Source organism: Canis aureus, chromosome 14 (assembly GCF_053574225.1).
Source record: "Canis aureus isolate CA01 chromosome 14, VMU_Caureus_v.1.0, whole genome shotgun sequence".
Lineage (NCBI taxonomy): Eukaryota > Metazoa > Chordata > Mammalia > Carnivora > Canidae > Canis > Canis aureus.
Window position 1 is genome coordinate 31,864,357 of NC_135624.1, and position 21,988 is coordinate 31,886,344.

Sequence of the window (21,988 nt, forward strand, 5' to 3'; positions counted from 1 at the left end):
GGTTCCTCGAACAGACTCGAATGATAGAAATTATAGAAAGCAGGCACCCTAACCCAGATGTCTGCAGATCCTCCCACCCCGTGGATAGAATGTGGAGGGGAGGCGGTCCCTAGGCTTGGATGGGGAAAAACACTGCATCTTTAGTTTACTAACCTCTAACTGAAATCAGCACATCTCTCGATTATGAATGTGAGTAACAAACCCTAGCAATCTCCTCAATGCCTCAGTCTTAACCTGTGTCTTCCACAACAGAAATCACAGGGCATTTTAGATCTTATTATCTCTGGGGACTGCTGTGCTCAGAGCTGTTTCCAGATTATGGTAGTATCCGGACCAGCCACAGGTCTTGTCATTAAATCCATCACGGAGAAGCACATACACGCCTGCATCTCAAATGTTTTAGTATTTTGATAGTTAACAATACAATCCGTTTCTTTTGTAAACTGTATGCATTTTCTTTAAGAATTCAAGATTGATTCTGAGAAAGTTTCCCTGGACTTCATTACACTGCCAAAAGTGTTCTTGGCACTTGGCACACACAACACACACACACACACACACACACACACACACACACAAAGGTTAGTAAGTCCAACGTAAAGTAGCCCCGGTGCAAAACTTGGGTCCAGCTCCACCCTTGGCCATGCAGGTGACCTCGGGCAAATCCGTGCACTTTCTGAGTCTCAGGCGTCTCATCTTTAAAGTAGGGATGCCCACTCTCCTCTTTACCTACTTTCTATGAGATGATGTTGTCAAGGATTTGGCGTAGAGCCTGGCACACAGTAGGTGATCTATAAATATATTATTTTTTCCCTCTATCCCTCTATTTCTCAACCTCCACCCCCACTCTAGTGGGCATGAGGAACAAGTGCCTTTTACCAGAGAAAAGCCACACTGCAAGTTTTCACACATCGACAGACTCCACTCAGTGGCTTCCTTCTACTACCCCACACAGAGCTTGGCACATGGTAAGTGCACCATGTACTTGTAGAATAAATGAGTGAGTGGGTGAATATGGGTTATTGAGGTCACTCTGCATTGGCCTGAGCTGATTTGGTTTTTCTAAGGAGTGTGTCGGGGTATTGTAGCCATGTGCTTCCTGCCAGAAGCTTCTGGTATCTCTGTAGCGAGGGGGGGAGGTCATGGGTGTTGGAACCTTAGAGGAGCGAAGAACTTGGGCTCACTTGCTGAGCAGGTGCCCTGAACTCTCTTAGCACCAGATCCTCAATGGTACGAAGGCCTAACAGCACCTGCTGCACAGAGTTTGGTCCGGGGAGCATGACATATGGGAAGATGTGTAATGTTTCCTGCCTTTGGCCTGGCAAAGAGAAGGCACTAGGACATATTTGATTAATTAATAAGTGAATGAACATATGGATGGGCAGTCATGACTCCTGGCTCCCTCTGGAGTGTTCTCTCTCTCCCAGTGTCGTTACATTAATAACCTGACCAGAGTACATTCTGGGAAACTCTGGTACTCAGATGGCTCTTTGCTCCCCCTGTGCCAAAGACAGATTTTTCAGAGTGGCTTTCCTGACCAGTTCTGGATGAATGATTGCTAGGACAGAGAAATCTACCAGGGGCCGTGGGCTAAAAGTACTGGACAAGGCAGGAAGTTAACTGAACAGATAGAAGGCTTTCTTGCCCATGAGTTCAGTAAAAGGGGGACTTTAGGATAGTCTCCCACCTGGTCCGCTTCTTCTTGGCACCTGCCTACTGTGTCTTGTGGTACCATCCAGCGGATCTGTCCTTCCATCTGCCCCAAGACTCAGGCTGGCCCTGTGTCCCCACCTGCATGCATGGGCATGCTCAGCTCCTCCACCTGCCCCACGCCCTGCCTTCTCAGCCCACCTCATTGTTAACTACCTTTGAAAAAGCCTGGGCATCCCCCCTCTCCTGGAAATCAGGTACTCCCCGAGTGCTCCAACAACATGCTGCAGTTTTCTCTGTCACAGTCACACAGCATGTGCAGGCTGCACGTTTCTACTGCCCCACCCCCACCCCAGGATGTGCAGTCCCAGCAAAGCAAAGACAGCCTGGTTGTCTCTGAGCCCACGACCCACCCTTCCTCAGCACATTCCCATGTTCAGGGTGGCAGCGAAAATCTTGGCCTTTGGGGCACTCCCAGCCCTGAAGGATAAGGTCTTGAGGAACAGGTGACCCGGGATACAGAAGTCACTCTTTCTGGCTCCAGTTCCTCACATATAAGGTGATGACAGCTCTCGCTGTGCGTGGCTCTGCAAGAGTTAAATGAAGGAATGCATGGAAAGCTCTTAACCCACTTCTGGAATGAGGATTGGAGAAGCCTTCAGTGAATGCTGGCTGTCACCATTATCTTGGTAAATAATCCTCTTCCTGCAGAAGTAGGAGAGGGCTAATGGCATGTGTGTAAAGGAGGGATAAAATTTCCTGAGCCACAAAATAAGTGGTTTAAAAAAAAATGAACCAAGATAAGTTCTTGAGATTTATATATTATTTTACAGTGCTTCCTAATGCCAGTCTCACACACTCACCATTGTCACTGAATCTGACCTCAGGAGATAAGTGTATATACAGAGGTTAATTCCAGATCAACTAAGCAAGACAAGAGTAACAGTAACCGCACTGTCCTGACTGGAAATCGCAACACCTGAGATTTAGGAAGTTAATGAGAGGGCCCTCTTGGTTCTGTCTGTGTTGGGATTTAGGATTTGCCTGTTTGGCATTTCAGTACTTTCATTGCAACCTCTAAGAGTCTGAATTGCTTCCGTAATGTTTATGTGATACACCATGGTCACAGAGGACGGTTTATGAGAGATTCCAACAGCATTAGGAACCCAGAGGCATCAGGCATCAGTCAGAAACCTCAGCTCTGAATTACTCCCAGCCATCACACCTAAGAGGCTTACAGAATTCCTCCTCCAGCAACAGGGGTGATCAGCTTACTTCTTAATTGCATTGCTTGAAATCCAAGACCCTGGAGGATAATCAGATGCTAGGCAAAGTTCACCCCTGAAACACAATCCCATCTCTGCCCTTCTCCTTATGGATTTCTAGCACATAATTCGGGCTTGGAGAGTTCTACAGGTCTTGCAAAGCATTCCTTGGAGCTGACATCAGATTTTCTTGGCTACCTGGGGGCCCTGATTTATTGTGAACAAACAATTTTCAAACATGAATTGTAAAACTGGAAATAGATGGATTAGAGGCAGAAAAGTAAAAATCAAAAAGTAAAGTCTGTCCTGGCAGATATAGCACTTCCCCTGGGCTCCTGCCTCCGGTTACTCCATCCATGTTAAACTCTACGCAGTTCCCTGACATTCATGCTTCCTCGCCTTTGTGTGTGTCATGACCTGTACCCAGGAAAACCTTCATCCTTTCTTTTATCTAAATGACTCTGACTTTTCATCTGAACTTGGTCTAAGCATCAGCCTCAAGGCTCACTTCCCCTCTTTCTCCAATTACCTATCCACTCATTGTGGTTTCTGTGGGCCTTTCTCAACCATGGCCCTTGGCCACCCTGGTGAAATCTTTGAGTTACTAGGGATTCTTTTTCATCAAAGCAGTGGTTCTCAACTGGGGGAAATTTTGCCCCCCAGTGGACATCTGGTAATGTCTGGAATCATGTTTGATTGGCATAACTTGGGGTGTGCTCTTGGCCTCCGGTGGGTCAAGGCCAGGGATGCTGCTAGACATCCTACAAACACACAGGGTAGCCCCTAAGAACAAGGAATCATCCCACCCAAAACGTCCATGTTGTTGAGTCTGAGTAACTAAACGGTAAGCTAACTGTCCACAAACCATACTTGGGTCAATTACCCAGTACCTAACACAGCACCTGGCACGCTGTCACCACTGAAAGCATTATTTGGATACTGAATGAATGAAAGAAAACAATACGTGATCTTCTATTAATAAAATGCATCCAACTTCAGCTGAGGGAGGGATGCTGCATGGCGGAAAGAGTGGACTTTGGAGTAAGAGATCTGTGTTCCAACTTCAACTCTGTAGTTAAGATTTCAACTTGGTTAAGTGATTAGCTCTTTCTGATTTAGTTTTTCCACCTGTAAAATAAAGCTAAGGTTATTTATTTATTCAACAAAAATGTATTTTACACCTTGTAAATGCTAGGCCCTTGGTAACCTGCTGAGGATATAGTAATAACTGAAACAGACATGGTTTTCAGCCTCCAATGAGCTTATGATGAGGTTGGGGAGACATATAATAAGCAAACAGACATGCAGACTGCTAGAAATCTGACCAAGGAACAAAGAGAGGGCAGTAGTGGAGTGTAACAGGAGGTTGACTTTGGTGGAGTGGTAAGGAAAGGCCTCTTGGGTAGATGGGAAGACCAATTAAGTGGCTGGTCTCAGTAGTGAGGGATCGAAGTGATGGTAGTCCAGATGGTGAAGCTGAGACCTGAAAGGTGAGAAGCCAGACCTCAAAGAAAAGGGGCAAGCATTCCCTAGGCAGAAAAACCACTTGTGGGTACAAGGGGTGTGAACACTGGCCGTAACAGAAGGGGAGTACATGACCAGAACATTGTGAATGAAGGGCAGAGTGGCCTAAGGTGAGGTTGGAGACGAGATTGGCAAGAATTCTAGAAGTATGATTCATAATTAAGAACAGAAAATAGAAATTTCTGCTTGATTTTAAGGGCACTTAGAAGCCATAAGAGTTTTAAGAAGGGAAGAGTATAGCAACTTTGCATTTAAGAAAGAACAACCCTGTTCACAGCAGCACTATTCACAATGCCAGAAGGTATAAACAACCCAAAAGTCCATCAAGGAATCAATGGATAAATCTACACAGTGGAATATCATTCAGGGAGGAAGTTCGGACACATGCCACAATTAATCTTGAATGCATTATGTAAAGTTAAATAAGCCAGTAACAAAAAGACAAATAGTGTATGATTCCACTCATATGAGGTATCTGGAGTAGTCAAATTCATAGAGATAGAGAGTAGAATGGTGGTTGTCAAGGACTGGGGAGAGCAGAAAATGAGTTGTTTTTAATGGGTTCTGAGTTTCAGTTTTACAAGATGAAGCAGTTCTGGAGATTGGTTGCACAACAAAGTGAACATACTTCACTATATACTTAAAAGTGGTTAAGCCAACAATTTTTCTGTTATGTGTATGTTACTACAATCAAAAATTTTTTTAAAAAAGGAACAAAACAGCTGCTTGGTGGTGGATTGAAGGAGAATGAGGACAAAAAAAAGACCAATGAGAAATCATGAAGTTTTCCAGGTGAGAGGTGCTAGTGGCATGAATCAGGGTGATTATGGTGGGAGGAGAGTAGAACTCTGACTTGTATTTTGGGGTAGAACTACAACAGTCTTCCCTGATGGACTCCATGTGGTTTGTGAGGGAAAGAGACAGATAAGGAGCCGCTGCTAGGTTTCCAACTACACAAATGAGTAAGTGGTGATGCCATTGTTTTAGATGAGCAAGATGGGAACAAAAAAAAAAGGAGGGATTTGGAGAAGAAACCAAAAGTTCAACTTGGCAGCCCCTTTCCGTGACACATACGCAATCGCACACTTCGTACAAGACTGTTATGTGAGGCAGATTTTACTAAATTGTGAGATTTTGCCTCACAGCTCAAATAACTTAAATTGAATATTAGCTATCACTACTAAAACACGTTAGGAAAGTGGAAAAATAAAAAGTATAAGTTAATTTTGCTTTATGTTTGCATGAGGAAACTGAAAAGAAAGATACCCTAGAAATTCAAAAAAGAAATGACCTGTGTGGGATGAGAGGGCAGAAAAGGATTCATCGGGACACAAGTTGGATCACGACATTTCACAATATGGTTCTATATTATTTTGATTTATAAACCATGCAAATAGTGATTTTTCTCCCAGAAAATTAAAATTTAAAAATTAAATTAAAAAGTCATTTAAACACTCTCCACTGGAAATTGTTCAGTGGCCAGGCCACCCTGCTGGATTCTGACCTCCCTGTACACTCCCATTTCCCCCTTCTAATATACTCCCTCTAGGTTGAGTCTTGTTCCAGTCTAGATTTTTCCTCACTCTCAATTCAACTAAACTCTCTTTTATCCCTGATCTCAAATTCAGCTCTTCACCTATTTTTGCACATTAAAAACTCATAAAAGTGCTCCTATGAACAAAGTACAAAGAGAGAGACCTGGGAGTGGTACTTTATTTGGGGGGGAAGGGGAGTGGTACTTTTAAATGCAATCCCTGCCCTATCTCCCATCCAGGATATGGAATAAGATGGTGGTAGTGAAGAGCAGTTGTCAACGAGGCTGTGATGCCATGAAGAAGTTGGAAGGGAGAAAACCCAGCAGGTGAGTGAAAGAACATCAAAGGCAAATTGTGCTTAGTGAATAACTTCTCTTGGGACCAACTTGACTATATTTTCTACCCTCCTCATGCCACTTTTTGTTGGGCATGTCTTTCCTGGAAAAGCTAATAAAACTTAAATTGAAAAACAAGAGTTCAGCTTGGGACATGTTAGGAAGGAACACTGAACGACATCTGTCAAGTAAATACTCGCAGACCTTGTCTTTCTTATCTGTAGCTATAATCCTTACTATGGTTTCTGGGACACAAAGGGATCTTCATGAAAAGTCATTAAATAAGAGGATGGATGGATGGATGGGTAAGGGATAAATAGAGGGGGACAACCCGAGCATAGTGTCACTGCAGCCAAGAGAAGAGTCTTTTGGAAGAAGAGGTCAATCTGTCTTGTGTTTTGTTGTGAGAAACCCACAAGCACAGATTGAGTGACCAGCACAGAGCAGCCAATCCAACCTACAGGATTTTGTCCCTTCTCTCCAACATGCTTTCATCCTTCCATCTTTCCAGATGTAAAAGGTGGAGCCTTACACAAGATAGGCAGCCCTCTTTTAGAAGGCTCCTTTAGCATCATGGTCTGTGTCAAAAAAGACTGAGAAGGCAAAGAGATAAAAACAAACAAACAAACAAAAAAAACACCTGTCAACCTGTCACCATCCGTGTGCCAAATCTTTGAGGCCCGAGTGTCCTATTTTTTTCTGAGAAAAGACTATGAATGCAAATTGCTGTCTCGACCCTGTTTCTTTTTTAATAAAGTGGGAAATCTTAACTGGGGATTAGATGACAATGCAGGTACAGCAGGTACTCATCAGGGGTTGGAATTTGACAGGCCTTCCATTAATGGCATCGATGTTGATGAAGAAAGTGATAATTTCTCTAGGCTCTCACATTGTTCACAGTAGGGCTGGGAGAACCCAATAACTCATATCCTTTGTTTGTAGCTACAAAATAAATTTCCCTACACAGAAAAGAAGACTAATTTGTTTAGGCATTTTGTGCATTTCCTTGGGATATCTGCATGCTCTTCTTTAATGTATTGGCATTCCCATGGATTTCTCAGATAGAAATAGATGGCCTGTGGCAAGAACACAGGCCTAGGCACTCAGTGGTTGTTAGTTCGAAGGATGAAAACATGAAGGAGAGAAGGGACAAAATTAGGGTCTTAACCCCTCTCTTAGCCCAGTGAAAGGCTACTCAGTCCTTGACAGACTAAAGCAAATACCCCTGTGGATACTTTCCTGATCTGCAGGCAGAACTCAGAGCTCCTTTCTTTCTTTGTTCTCTCTACCCCATGTGTCTATAACATTCCCATACCAGCACCCTCCACACTACACTGTTCTTCCGTTGACACATCTGCCTCCCTGCCAGACGATGAGTTCCAATTTTCTGGGAATCTCCAGGGTCTGACGCAAAGCAAGGCTCTTAAAGAAAGGAAGGAAGGAAAGAAGGAGGGAGGGTGAGAGGGAGGATAAAAGTATCACAAAGCTAGGATTCAGACGGAAGTTGATGTGACTCCTAAGCCAGACCTGCATTATGTAAGAAACGACTGGGGACAGAAAGCCCAGAAGCATGGGTTCTGATCAGGATAATAACAGTGATCATAATAAAAGCAAACCCTGTGTAGTACTTGTCATGGGTAAGGCTCTATTCTAAGCATCTAATTCTTACAATAGTCCTAAGGAGGTAGGTACTCTCACCATAACTATTATATTGTTGGGGAAATGACATATGGAGGTTTGGCAATGTGTCTAAGAACACGCAGTCAAAATTTGTAAAGAGTGACCCATAACTCACAGTGTCTGATGCAGCAACATAACATGGAACCAGTTCTGCTGCTGTGGCCACAAACTCACAGCACACAGGACCTGAAATGGCTTAGAGATCCCCTAGTCTGACTTCTAGGGATGAGACAGCCTAGGCCAGGTAAGTGTGGCTTCTAAGGGATTGTCTGGGTTGGGGAAGGGTGGGGGCAGATAAAGTGAGGACAAGGCAGACAAGGACAAGGCAGATCGTGATTCAGTTGGCTGCAGGGTTATAGAAACAGCTTCACGACCTGGAAATAAACCTGATGTGTTAATCTGGTTTTCTTCCATCTGGACAGGTTTGCAAAGTTAGCTAAACCAATGGCCTACTTCCTCTGATCCATTGAATCTGGGAATCTGTGAGCATGATTCCAGGACATTTACAGCTGGTGCTCAGAGGACACACAGACTCACACACTAATGTAAGTGAGGAGCAAGACACTTCTCTCTGTTGCTTTCCTAGAAGAATTACTTTCTCTGTGTATCCAAATCTCACATATGAAGAATATACCAACTGACCAGCACCAATCTCTAGTGAGAATTTACTATGTGCCAGGCCACATGTACCATTCCAATCAGCCTAGAAGTCATCCCCACTTCACAGATAAGGACATGAGGACATGAGAGGCTGTTTGAGTTACCAAGAACACTCAGCTAGTAAGTAGGGCAGCCAGGCATTGAGGTCTGATGGTCTAATTCTGGAGTCTGTTCTCAGCTTCTGTTGCCATGACTACCTCTTAATTCAACCACCTGTTTATTTTTAGTCCCTGGTTAAAGAGGAGAGAGGACCACAGCTCCGGAGGGAGCCAGGTAGACATAGGATCCAATCCTATTTGTGCAATTTGGGCTGAGATTTGTGTGAGTTCTTTCACCTACTGAGCCCCCAAGTCTTCATCTGTGCAGGAGATATTGAAATCAAACTTTCATAAATGTCCCTCTGAAAATCATGTATCCTGGATCTGCTCAGACAGCTTCCCACCATATATGCAAACCAATTGTGCTTGCCTTTGGCAAATGTGTTTCTCAGAAGATATGCTCAAACCCTGACCTGATAGCTGCCAATGTGAACTTTTTTGGAAATAGAGCCTTTGCAGATGTAATCAATTGATATGACCTCACACTGGAGTAGGATGAGCTCTTAGTCCAATGACTGGTGTCTTTATAAGAGAAAGGAGAGGGAGGTTTGGGTACAGAGATACAGATGCACACAAAGGGAAGAAAGCCACATGAAAATGGAGGCAGAGAGAATGGAGTGATGGGCCCACAAGGCCAAGGAATGCCAAGGATTACCAAAAATCACCAGAAGCCAGGAGGAGGCAAGGATGATGCAATCCCTATGGCCATTGGAAGGATATGGCTCTGACGACATCTTGATTTAAGATATCCAACCTCAAGAACAGTGAGAAGATGAATTTCTGTTGATTTGAGTCACACAGTTTGCGGTGGTTTGTTATGGCAGCCCCAGGAAACCAAGGCAGCAAAAGGTGAGGGCATAGAGGATGAGTACTGTTTTCAGACTGATGAAACAAAGCCAGAGAGCTGTATAACATTTTTGTGGGCTAAAGAATGATGTATCATGGGGTGACAGGAGGCCACAGGAAGGGTAGGGAGGACCATCTTTTTTCATATTTTTGTAAAGTCATAAAAATGGAATTTCCACACTCTTAGAAGGATTGAGAAGAAACTCCTAGCCCTCTACTGGCATCTTCCCATGGGAGGAGGTGAATTATCTGATGACGGTATGTGAAATAGCCATTGGCCCATCTTCTTAATTGGGTAGACTTCAACATTAAAGGTCATTCCTGTCTTTAGGGACACAAATGGTCTCTGGATCTCAGTGCCCCATGGAGTCAGACAAGCCATGGCCACAGGTATCTGCCTGGGTGAGTGAGTGTCTGCTCTGTGTGCTGGTCCTAAGGCCAAACTTAGAGGGAAGTGTTAGGACACTCACTGTTGCTCCCAGAGCCAATCCTGCTTCACGCAGCAAATGTGGCCTACATTTTGATCTGTTTCTGACTCCTATTTCTCAGCTCACAATTCAGAGGAAAAGGGGTGCTATAAATAGGCACACCCCATTTTCCAAAAAGTAAACTGACACTAAGCCCTCAGGACATGTTGGGGATCACTCTGAGGTTCAACGAAATTGGTCCAAATTTTATGCATCTTAGCTATTCTGCAGTCTGGGACTAGTGTTGCAGAGTCTGCTTGGCAGGACAGAACATTAATAGCTATGGAATTGTGTCCAAAACTCTTATTTTGCTCTGGGCAACAATCTTCTCATCAGTAAAATTGGGGGATTGGATTAATCTCTAAATTCCTGAACACCTTTAACAGGCATTGATTCCAGGGCCCAGAAGGAGATTTATTGTCAACATCATCTGTCATCCTCTGAGATCAATTTCATGTGGTCAGTGTCACAGGGAGAAGGTAAAGTGTGAATTATAGTGTCTGACCAAATGCTCCTTCAGTCCATCAGAGATCCTGGCTCTGTGCCTTTCCCTGTCTCCACAGCCTCCTCTCATGGCAGGGACTCCATCTACAGTGAGCCAAGAAAGAGTAGAAGAAAACAAAGCAAGAAGAAGGGGACTGACTACAGTAACCTAACAGACCCTGACACATATAAGAAACAGCATGGTGGCTGAAACCACATACCATCAAGCTGGCCCAAACACCTCAACTTTTGTTCTTGCCACTGTCTAGCTGCAGGATCCCACACAAATCACTTGTCTCTTTGAATCTCAATTTTCTTGTCTGTAAAATAGGGATTCAAAATAGTATCTTCCCCATTAGGGTAGCTGTGAGGGCTAGATGTGCTTACAACTACAGCTGGCAAACAGTAATATTGTTATTATACTTAAATTCTTTGACCCAAAGAATGATCCTCTACTAAATGGGACAGCTTTGCCATGGGAAGGACATAGCAATGAGACAGGAAATAAAGAAGATGCCTGGGATGAACATCTTCCCTCTCCAAAGATGGATACAGAGCAGAAGAGTCCCAGATGCTGCTGTTAAGATTGAATTGTTTGAAAATACAAAGTAAACAATATGGCTCCAGCAAGCCATTATTGTCAACACAGTTACCTGTTTTGAAAATTCAGAAAAACACTATTTTCTCTCAACAAATGCCTCTAAATTATCGGCCCTGTTGCATGTCTACTGAATAGTTGCGATTGAGGTTTAAAATGATGTTCCTACCACAAAGTGTCAGTCTTTTCTGGTATAATCTATGGAATAAGTGAGCCTCAGTATGGCTTATTGTTGGTGTTCTTTAATGCAACATTATTTTTAGGCATTTGAAAAACTTCAGGTGAAACTTATGCCTGTCATGGGCAGCTGTCATTTTTGTCTGCTTTGTTTCCATCCTCTGTTCTCTGGGGAAAAGGACCCTATTCAACTGGAGAGCTGATTCTTCCAAATTCAACCAAGTGCTCTAATGGGGGCTATCACTCATGACATCTTGGACCCACACAACTCATAATAGGTGGACACAAGACCCAGAGTTTGGTTAGCTGTGGCCTCTCACTCTCTGAGCCATACGCATTATTCAAAGCATGAGTATGTGACCCAAACTGGGCCAATCTAAGTGCTTTCCTGGGGTTTCTCAAACTGGTGTGGGGTAAAGGACAGAGAAATAGGGAAAAATGTTCTGTCCCCATGATCACGGGGCTGCTTGCATGGACACCTTCATCAGTATAGAAAGTCAGTGAGAGTGAAACTAGAAAGAAGTGGAGACAAGAGAGGAAAGGAGAAACCCCAGAAGAATCCCATTCCTTGTTTCTCAGGGATCTCACCCTCTCTGATGGGTGGCTATGTGAGCCATTGCATTTCTTTCTTAGTCCAAGATGGCTAAGGTGGGTTTATGACAGTTGTAGAATAAGAGTTTGTCCATCCATCCATCCATCCATCCATCCATCCATCCATCCACATGCCCACTCACTTTTTCAGTAAATTAATATCTACTGAGAGCTGATCATGTGTTGGGTTATTTTTCCAGGCATTGTTTTAGGTGCTGGAGATAACACAGTGAACAAAACAGAGCCTAATCATTCTGAGACATTCTATCTAGTAAGGAAGGCAGACAAGAAACAAATACATAATATAATAGATAATCATCCATGCTAACAATGAAAATGAAGTAGGATCAAGGGCATAGAGATGGATGGGGCATGGGCAGAGGGTCAAAGAGGGTCTCTCTCAGGAGGTGATATTAGGCAGAGTCCCAAATGCAGTGAAGGAACAAGCTGGACTGAAGATGTGATTTAAGAGTTCTTGGCCAAGAGAGAGCAAGTGCCAAGTTCATGTGTCTTCAGACAACTGAACTGACTCGCTACCCCTGAGGACAGGAGGGCATGGTAATCACCTGTGCTGCAGTGAGACTCAGCCTGGTAGGATCTGGTCCAGTCAGATAGACTTGAACTTGAAATCCCCACCTTGGCCACTTCTGTGCTTGGTGAAAGTATAAGTTACCTAAATGCCTGAGCTCAATTTTCACACAAGTAAAATGATGGTACAAAGCCTCCTTCATTAAGTCATATATTTATTCATCCAGTAAATATTTGGGGGGTACAGCCCATACCACAGGCACAGCATCAGCTCATGGCCTAGAAAGGAAGAGAGAATTTAAAGTTTTGGCTGTCATAGAACAAAGGTTCTCCTTGGGGTGCGCTGAGGCCTACCTCAGGTACCATGAGTGGTAAGAAGGGATGATGGGGCAGGTAGTGTGTATATCAGCTGCCTGTTTTTTATAAAACTTAATGAAGACGACCTAGGAAAAGTGCTCAGATCCTAGTAAGCACACAGCAGAAACTGGTTCTGTTGCTTCTGTTTAGCCTCAGAATCACAGATCCTGAGAAGCATAAAATGATCAAAGCCAGCCTCCCAGCCATTGTAGGAAATCACCAGGGCCTAAGTTCCGCCAACAACCAACACAGCCCTGTCCTTGAGACTACAGAAACTTATCTCTCTGTTGACCCTTTGGGATCAAGCAACAGCTTTACAAGCAACTATGGACTTGAGCTCTTTCCAATAAACTGACATGATTTATTTGTCTTGCCCCAATGGAGAACCAAGATATGTTAAGTCACAGAGAACAGAACACTTTCCTTGGCCTGACACATGAACAGAGGTGTGGCCCGCCTATGCTTGGAGGGGGAGGTGAGATGAACTCCAATCTTATTCTGGCTATTTAGAAAAAATAATAAATAAGACCAAAGCACCAGTTCACTGGCGGCCTGTTGAAGTTAGCACAAAGGTAGACAATGACCGTCAGCAAGTATTTATCTAACGCATGTGTACACCACTCACCATTCTCCCCCCTTGCTCCCTGCCATCCTGGATAAAGGAGTTGATGCCTGTGTCGACAGTTCCCCCAGAACCTTCTCCCCCACCTTCTGGCACTGCAGCTAACATCACACCTGGTATCCCACCTGCCAATCCATCAGCCAACCTGTTTGTTGTTCAAACCCAAAATACTGCGCCCGAGCCCAGACGAGGGAGATTGTGTGGCTTACATAACTGACCTCATTCTTCCTCCCGGGGGAGGATGAGGCAGCAAAGAGTTGGCAACTCTAACCGCGAGAAATCATAAATGTGTTTTCCCTCTGTACCTCTGGCAGGGCAGAGAGTTCTGGAGAGGGGCATGAGCAACTTGCTGAGATTCCAGACAGCCCCTTTCTGATAACTGGAGCAGCATCCCTAGCAAAGCCTCAGAATGCATTGACCCAAGCACCAATTAAGTTGGGAAGTGCACAATCCAATGCACATGTGGTGTTTTGCACACACATTCTAATTTGGCTGAATGTCATTTGTGTCTGCATAGAAAAGGCTCTCAGGTAGACATGATAATTCGCTTATAGTGTCAACACCTGCATGATTCAAAACCCTGTTGGTCATGAGACAAGGAGAGGACAAAAAGCACCCCTCTGGGAGTCCTGAGATCTGGATTATGTAATCCTGGTGCTCACGAGCTCTGCTATTTGGAGTTAGCCTGCCCTCTTCTTCGAAGAGCACCTTGGCTTCGACAGCTGTATCTAAGGGAGGCTAACTGAGGTGTCTTCTCGCTCTGCCTCTGGGAGCTGCTGCAGGTTCTCAGGCAAATGTCCCCTGATGTTGTCATTGTCAGTCATTCTTTCTCCCTTCCATGATCTCCCCAAATGCTCCTAAGGTCCAAACCAGGTCCAGGCAAGAAACGTTCCTTCCATTTGAAAACACACACAAAGGAGACAGAGTCCGAACTGTGCTTCTACGTGTGAGCTAACTGGGGTGTCTGTAACTGTTTCTTCCAAGAGGGATTACAGATGGGATGGGGCATCATGGGCCTCATTCAAGAGGATTTGACCCAGCTTCCCAAAGGCCACTGTCCTCAAGTGGGTCCAGTATAATACGGCTCAGGGTCCTGCTACTCCCTCCCCCCAGATTTTCTCAGCTCCAGAAGGACAGCAGTTGAGCCTGGTGTCCAGGAGATGGATGGCAAGCCCTCAGAAGTAGTTTCTCAACATAAGAGATGAAATTACATCTATATTTGTCGAAATAAATAAATAAATAAATAAATAAATAAATAAATAAAATAAAGGAAATTTGGGAGAGATGGGTTTTTCTTTACAACTAGGGGTCCCTAATCTCCCTGATACTGTGACATCTTCTTGAGAGGGAGAGAGAAGGGGCGGGGTACACAGAAGTGCTCCGAATCCAGAAGCCCAACCTGCCTCTGCAACAGCCTGGAGTGAGCTGGGGTTTACTGGGGGTCATGAATGGTAGTCTTGATTCACTTTTTGAGGAGCCATCTGTGAACCCAAGAAGCAATACATAATGGAAATTACACGGTCTTCATGTTCAGACCTGACTTAGAATATCAGTCTTGTCACTCAGTAGCCGTGTAACACAAGGGGGATAACTCAGACGCTCTGCGCCTCAATATCAATCCACAAATGGGAGTCCTAGGGATTGTCTTACAGTGTGGCTTTGAGGACCACATGAGACAACATATGTAAGGACTCCAGGCACAGCACCCTGTCCTGCTGACCAAGAGGCTTCAGTTATGATCACAAGTGAGTTGTCCTTGGGTAAATTAACATGAAAATGGCAGAGGAATATGGAGGTCAGCAATAGCAGTGAGCCCCAAACTCGAGTTCATGACCAGCATGCCGCCCAGGGTCCCTACACCATACACAGCTGGCCCCTCTGTCCCGACATGGTGATGGGATGAAGGGAATTCACGATCAGAAACGTACCTGGCTGCTGCTTCCAGCTGGTCTTTCCTAAGAGGGGATGAGAGAGAAAAACATAGAGAAAGTATAAATTGCATGAACAGTTTTGCCTTTCCCCACAATGGGCCCCAAAGCATCCCTTGATGAAGACGAAGGCACCCAGTGGAGTCTAGGATGAGGTGGTGAGTCAGCAGGGGAACCAGTGAATGAGCTGGCTTTCCCCAGCTGGACCCTAGGCCCCACCAAAAAGGCTTGGCTCTAATTTTTCAGGGTTCTTCCCAGCTATTCATTCATTTACTCACCCAGGGAATGGTTGCCAAGCACCTGCTCTGGCTCAGAGCTCAGAGCCTGGGCTCAGGAGATTTGTTTAGTGGTGGGGACAGACCAGGAAACCAGGAATGTCATCACTAAGTGCCATCCCCCATCACTCTGTCACCACCACATCATCACAGTCAACACCATGACCATCATCACTATTATTTATTGAGCAATACTTATTAGGCAGATACTATGTTCAGCTCTTTTTATGGATTAACTCATTTAATTCTCATAACAACTCTACAAGAGATGAAGTATTAGCATTCCCATTATCCTGATGACAAAGCTGAGGTATGGAGAGGTTAAGAACGTTGCTCAAGGTCTCAGTCAGGAAGGAGCAGAGTCAGGATTCGAACCCAGGTTGCTTGGCTCCAGAGCCCACCCTCCTAATCATGAGTGGTATGCACACATTCCAGACTCTCAGTCTGCCTGCACTCTGCCCAGAACAGCATTGCTCATTCTACAAATTCCAGCTAGAGGGGCCCCCTTCTGGAGTTTCTTATCCAAGTCCCCAGGGTCTAGGCTGAGCTAATCTCTTCACATGTGGGACTGTACTCTGATCAAACGGTCGTCTACAAGCTGCTTGCAGCAGGGTCTGTCATTTTCAGCTCTGAAATCTGAGCATCCCATACATGGCACATGGGAAATGCACGATAAATGCTGAATGAATAAGTAGCCTATCCCTGGGATCCGGGGGTGGGAGAAATGGGGAGAAAATAAAAGGCATCATGGTGAAGAAGCAGAGGGACCAGTTGGGAGACTTCCAGCTCATGACTCAGCTCCCCTCTAGTCCCAGGTGGCCTTGGGTGGGTCACACATCCCCTGGGCCCATCTCTCTACCTGAAGCATGTGCAAAGAAAACACTCTGCCTTTCTAGAATTCTCTGGGTGTCTGACTCTAAAAGTAGGAAAGCACTAAGAGAAGGAAAAGGTAGGGGGGTGGGTGGAGGGCAGGACCTGCACAGTGGTGCCGTGGGGAGCAGTGTTCAAGAGATAGGGCTCCTCCTCCCCACCACCATTCCCTTCTCACTCTCTAAGACAAGGATTCCACGCCTTCTCTATCATCACACTTCCCACCTCTCCTGGAAGGTGAGCCTTTCTTCCAGGCTATGACCTTGACTCACTTCTCACTAAGAGAGATCTGCCCTGTGTCCCACCACCAAGTCGGCAGCCATGTACACCTGGCCTTGCCCACTATGCTTCCCCTTCTGTGCACATGGATGCAGGGGCCAGGCTCTGGATGCCAATCCTCCACCCGTGCTTCAGAACCCATGCCTTCATCCTGGTGTCCCCTCCAGCCCTCCCCGCACCCACACTGCATCCACTTCGATCCCTCTCCCCTAGATCCTTCCCATCAAGGAAAGAGCCCTGGCCTCACATTCTACTCCAGCTGTCACCTGCATTTGACATCTCCATGTGCTCATTTCCACGTCACCCTTTGGTCCTTGCAGGCTGTCTTCTATGCCCATTGTTCCACTGAGATTGCTTTAGTCAAAGCTCCAACAATCTCCAAGTGAGAAGCATCCAGTGGGCACTTCCCTGTCCATGTCTCCATCAACTCTGTCACAGGCTCAGCACAGTTGACCCCTTTCTGTTCACTGTTATTTCCCCAGTACCAAACACAGTGCCTTGCACATAAAAGAGGCTCAATAAATACTTGATGGATGAATGGGATAAATAAATAAAAGATTTGTGACTCCATTCCAGACAGGGTGGTTTAGTCCTGTTGTCACTCATGAACAGTGGTTTCCCAGGACTATATTTGAGTGCTTAGTGTCTTTCTTTCCTGCTATAACATCTATACTTCCTTCCAGGCCTGATTCAACTAGTAGAGAATGAACACCTGCTCTGGGCCAGGTACTGTGAGAGGTGCTTCTGCACATTTTATTCAATTTGACCTTCATGACAATAATCTTCAGAAATGGGTATTATTATCCCAGTAACCCTTGTCTCATCTTAATTTTACCCAGTTTTCTCCCTAAAAAACTTTTTCTTCCCAGAGATACAATGGGCTTTGGCATAAGTCCTGGGTTCTCATCTCTGTTCCATCACTTACTTAGAGGGGTGACGTTAGGCAAGCTAATTAATCTCACTGATGCTCTGATGCTTCACCTATGATATTTGGGTTATAAGAATGGAGTTACTCCTTCTTCTTATCTTCCAGGGTATTCCAAGGATGAAATGAGATGGTATATATGGAAGCAGATCCATGTTACTTGGCCATGGGGAAGGATTGTTACATATACGTCCATCCCCCTACTTCTCCATTGCTGAGCACTCCAATAATCTTGATGTTGGTCATAAAAGGAACAAGTTCTGGTTATACAAAAAATTAACTGGATCTTCTTGGTCAAGTAACATCTACCTTTTGGGCCTGTCTTACCTTCATTTTAGTTCTAATATCTAATGATTGTCCAATATGGCAGCCACTAGTCACATATGACTAAGTTAAAATTAAATAAAAATCTAAAATGTAATTCCTCCGTGGCACTAGTAACAGATGCTCAAAAGCCACATCTGCCTACCGGTACCATATTAGACAGCACAGATGTACCGTAGGTAATCCTACCAAAATTTAGGGAAGCAAATGCATGCACATTCCCTGTTGATGGAAAGCAAAGGAAAAGCATTTAACACATGGTCTTAAATGTCTTCCCTCATGTGTGCTTGCACGTATGAATGTACAATCTACCAACCCCTAAGGTTCTCGCTGTACTTTGTCAGACTCCCTCTGTCTATTTGTACCAAGTGTACACAGTCTCCACTGATCAATGAATCAGTAGATCTGGGCGAGGTCTCAACCATGCCCAACATGATGTATATGGCCTTGAGTCGGTTCCTGAACGTCTGCAGGCCTCACATTTCTCGTATTAAGTTGGGTTTGGACTTATAGCTCTCTGAATTTCCTTATAATTCGGAAACAATAAGTTTATAATTTTAAGTAGTAACAGAATAAAAATAAAAAAGGATCACCATTATCCATCCACCGCTCGCCCTAAACATATATATCCTTGCAAATTCATGAAGGACTGCACTGAGCTGGAAATCCTGATATAGTACCACTCCCAGGGATGGGCTGCACAACTGCATCCTGCAAAGTCTTTGGGAGGAATGTCAAAGGAGGCCACCACCATGGAAAAAGTCTGGCAGTTCCTTAAAAAGTTAAACATAGAGTTACCGATTCCACTTGTAGGTATAAACCTAAGGGAATTGAAAACTTGTGTCCACGCAATGTGAACAGCAGCATAATAGCCAAAAAGTGGAAACACCCTAAATATGCATCACTTGATGAATAGATAAACAAAACAGGGCATCTAGAATAGAATAGTACTCATCCATATATAGGAAACAAGTTCTGACCTGGAGGAAATGTGAAAACATGCTAAGTGAAAGAAACCATTCATAAATGGCCACCTACTAAAAGGTTTCATTTTTATATAAAAAGTCCAGAATAGATAGTAGATTAGAGGTTGCAGAGGTGGGCGGCAGGGGGGAGCCTGTTCCTATTGGGACAGGGTTTCTTTCTTTCTGGGGCAATAAAATGTTCTGGAATTTGTGCGGTGATCAATGCCCAACTTTGTGAATATACTAAAAATCACTGAATTGTTCACTTTCAAAGGTGGGTTGGGATTCAGGGACATTCTTTTCCCAAGGGACTGCCTTGTGGTTGCTAAGTGCATCTCTCTAATGACTTTAAACTTTTGTCCTTGAAGAAAGAAATAGAAAGAAGAAAGAAGAAAGGAAGGAAGGAAGGAAGGAAGGAAGGAAGGAAGGAAGGAAGGAAGAAAGAAAGAAAGAAAGAAAGAAAGAAAGAAAGAAGAAAGAAGAGAAAGAAAGAAAGAAAAAGAAAGAAAGAAGAGAAAGAAAGAAAGAAAAAGAAAAGAAAGAAAGAAAGAAAGAAAGAAAGAAAGAAAGAAAGAAAGAAAGAAAGAGGAAAAAGAGGAAAGAAAGAGAAAGGAATCTTCTTTCTCAGCTTAAAAGCCATTCCCATATCACAGCAGCTGTCTGCAGCACAATATATTCCTACAAGTCTCTGACAGCCAGGACAATGCCTTATTTATAATAAATCACCCCAAAAGAATGGGCCTCTTGCCAAAACCTTGGGCTGCACAGCAAACGGAAGTCATCTCGATTCTGCATTCCGAGTGCTTGCACCTGCTCTTGCCTCCGAGTCCAAGGTCACTCTGCCCTTCTCCAGGGAGGCTCCCTGGCCCTGCAGAGACTCTTGTGACCCACAAGAAGACTGATGTTATCCCCAGCTGGAAATCATTATGACAAAAACAGAACTTTAGAATCAAAGGGAACCACAGAGACCGTCTTCTGAGCCAGTGAATCTACTTGCAGGTGAGAAGATATAGTCCCTAAATCCAAACTCCATCACTCATTTATGGAAGCCTTGATGCTTCTATCTCCCCAAGTCCTCTGCCATCCGCACCCCTCTCTGATTATTCTCTTTCTGGTCCTCCCTCTGCCGCCCTTCCTGAGCTTCTACCTGGGTCTAAGCCCTGGCTGGCTCTCATCCTGAATGCTGCGGTCTTTTGCTGGCTGATCTCTTTGCCTAGAATCTCGAGCCTGGCCTGTCCACCTCCATACCCTTCCTGTCATCTTCCTAAAACACAGATCTGATCATGTCATACTTGGGCCCAAATGGCTTCTCTTTGCCCTCAGGATCAAGGTTAGATTCCTCTGTAAGTCACTTGTGGCTGGTGGACTGGATGCCCTGAGTAAGAAGCAGCACCTGCCACTAGCAGTTCTGTAGGGGTGAGATGAGAGAGGCAAGCAGGGGCCTGAGCTCATGGGTCCCTGTCCCTCATGGTCAGGTTTCAGATCTTACTCTCTTTGTCACAGTCATGCATTGGAAAGTTTTATGCAGGGAAATGAGCCAGGGGAACCCAGATCTCTTGAATCTCCTTAAATCTGTGCCACAACCTGGTGATGGCAGTAAAGGGACTGAGTGTAGGTCTCAAGGTAAGAGAGTGGGAGGATGGGCTGGGGATGGGGGGGGGCACTCGGCTAGTATTGGGTCACACTCTGGTCCATGAAACCACAGGCGTGTGGTGGATACATGCTTCAGAGCCCAGCTCCAGGTGTGAGGCTGAGTGACCCTGTACGCTTCCTCCCAACCCAGGAGGTAGGGCGGCTTCATATTCCATCCACACACTGTAAGTTCCAGCTCAGGAAAGAAGTATCTAAAATCTGGAGAGGGGAGTGCCTGGGGGCTCGGTTGGTTCAGCATCTGCCTTCAGCTCGGGCTGTGATCCCAGGGTCCTGGGATCGAGTCCTGATGTTGGCTCCCTTCTCAGTGAGGAGTCTGCTTCTCCCTCTCCCTCTGCCCCTGCTTGTGTGCTCTCTCTCTCTCTCTCTCTCTCTCTCTTGCTTACTCTCTTAAAGAAATAAAATCTAAAACCAAACAAAAACCTGGAGAGGCATGAGGCGCGGTCTGTTTCAGTAGCCCAAGTAGTGAACAGGCCATGGGCTTTGGGGCCTCTTAATGTGGCAGACATTGGCCAAAGTGTCTGAAGTTCCTAAGCCCCAGCTCAGCCCTGCCAGGAGAGGAGCCTGGTGACCCGACCTCGCAGCCTATCTCCAGGAGCGACCCTGAGCCCCTCTGTGAGGCTAGCCCCGGGCTGTCCGTCCAAGATGCTTTACAAGGCCGGCGCCGTCGATGGGGCTACAGGCAAGCATAAGACCTGCACTTGTACAGCCGTCTGCTGATTTTAAGGTACCTTAGTGTTTGAGATCCTCTGGCCTCTCAAATAGGGTGCCTGTGAGGAGTGAATGCAGGATGCACTTGGAAACCTTGGGCGTATTGGGTATCCAGGGACTACTAACTTCCCTCTTCCTTTTCACAGGTACTGGCTGTGGGCAGAGGGTTTTATTTTCTTCCTGAGGCCTTTAATCAACCTACAATCTTTATTTATTTTTAAAAGAATTTCTTTCTTTCTTTCTTTCTTTCTTTCTTTCTTTCTTTCTTTCTTTCTTTCTTTCTGAGAGACACGGAGAGAGAGGCAGAGACACAGGCAGAGGGAGAAGCGGGCTCCCCGCCAAGAGCCTGATGTGGGACTCGATGCCCAGACCCTGGGATCATGCCCTGAGCCGAAGGCAGACGCTCAACCACTGAGCCACCCAGGTGCCCCAATCTTTATTTATTTATTTTTTAGAGTTTTATTTATTTGAGAGAGAGAGCACACAAGCAGGGGGAGGAGCAGAGGGAGCTGAGCACAGAGCTTGCCACAGGGCTCGACCCAGGACCCTGAGATCATGACCTGAGCCCAAGAGCCAGATGCTAAACCAACTGAGCCACCCAGGCACCCCTGAGGACTTGAATTTAATCTCCCACCAATAAGAACA

The 21,988-nt window shown here is 45.1% G+C and overlaps 1 protein-coding gene across 1 annotated transcript in view; it reads right to left on the reverse strand.

Moving 5' to 3' along the window:
• Nucleotides 1–21,988, reverse strand: part of KCNQ3 (potassium voltage-gated channel subfamily Q member 3) — a 297,245-nt gene that overhangs the window by 19,688 nt on the left and 255,569 nt on the right. Inside the window, exon 9 of the mRNA XM_077847276.1 lies at nucleotides 15,345–15,371. Coding sequence (XP_077703402.1) covers nucleotides 15,345–15,371 — 27 coding nt within the window. The remainder of the gene's footprint in view (nucleotides 1–15,344; nucleotides 15,372–21,988) is intronic.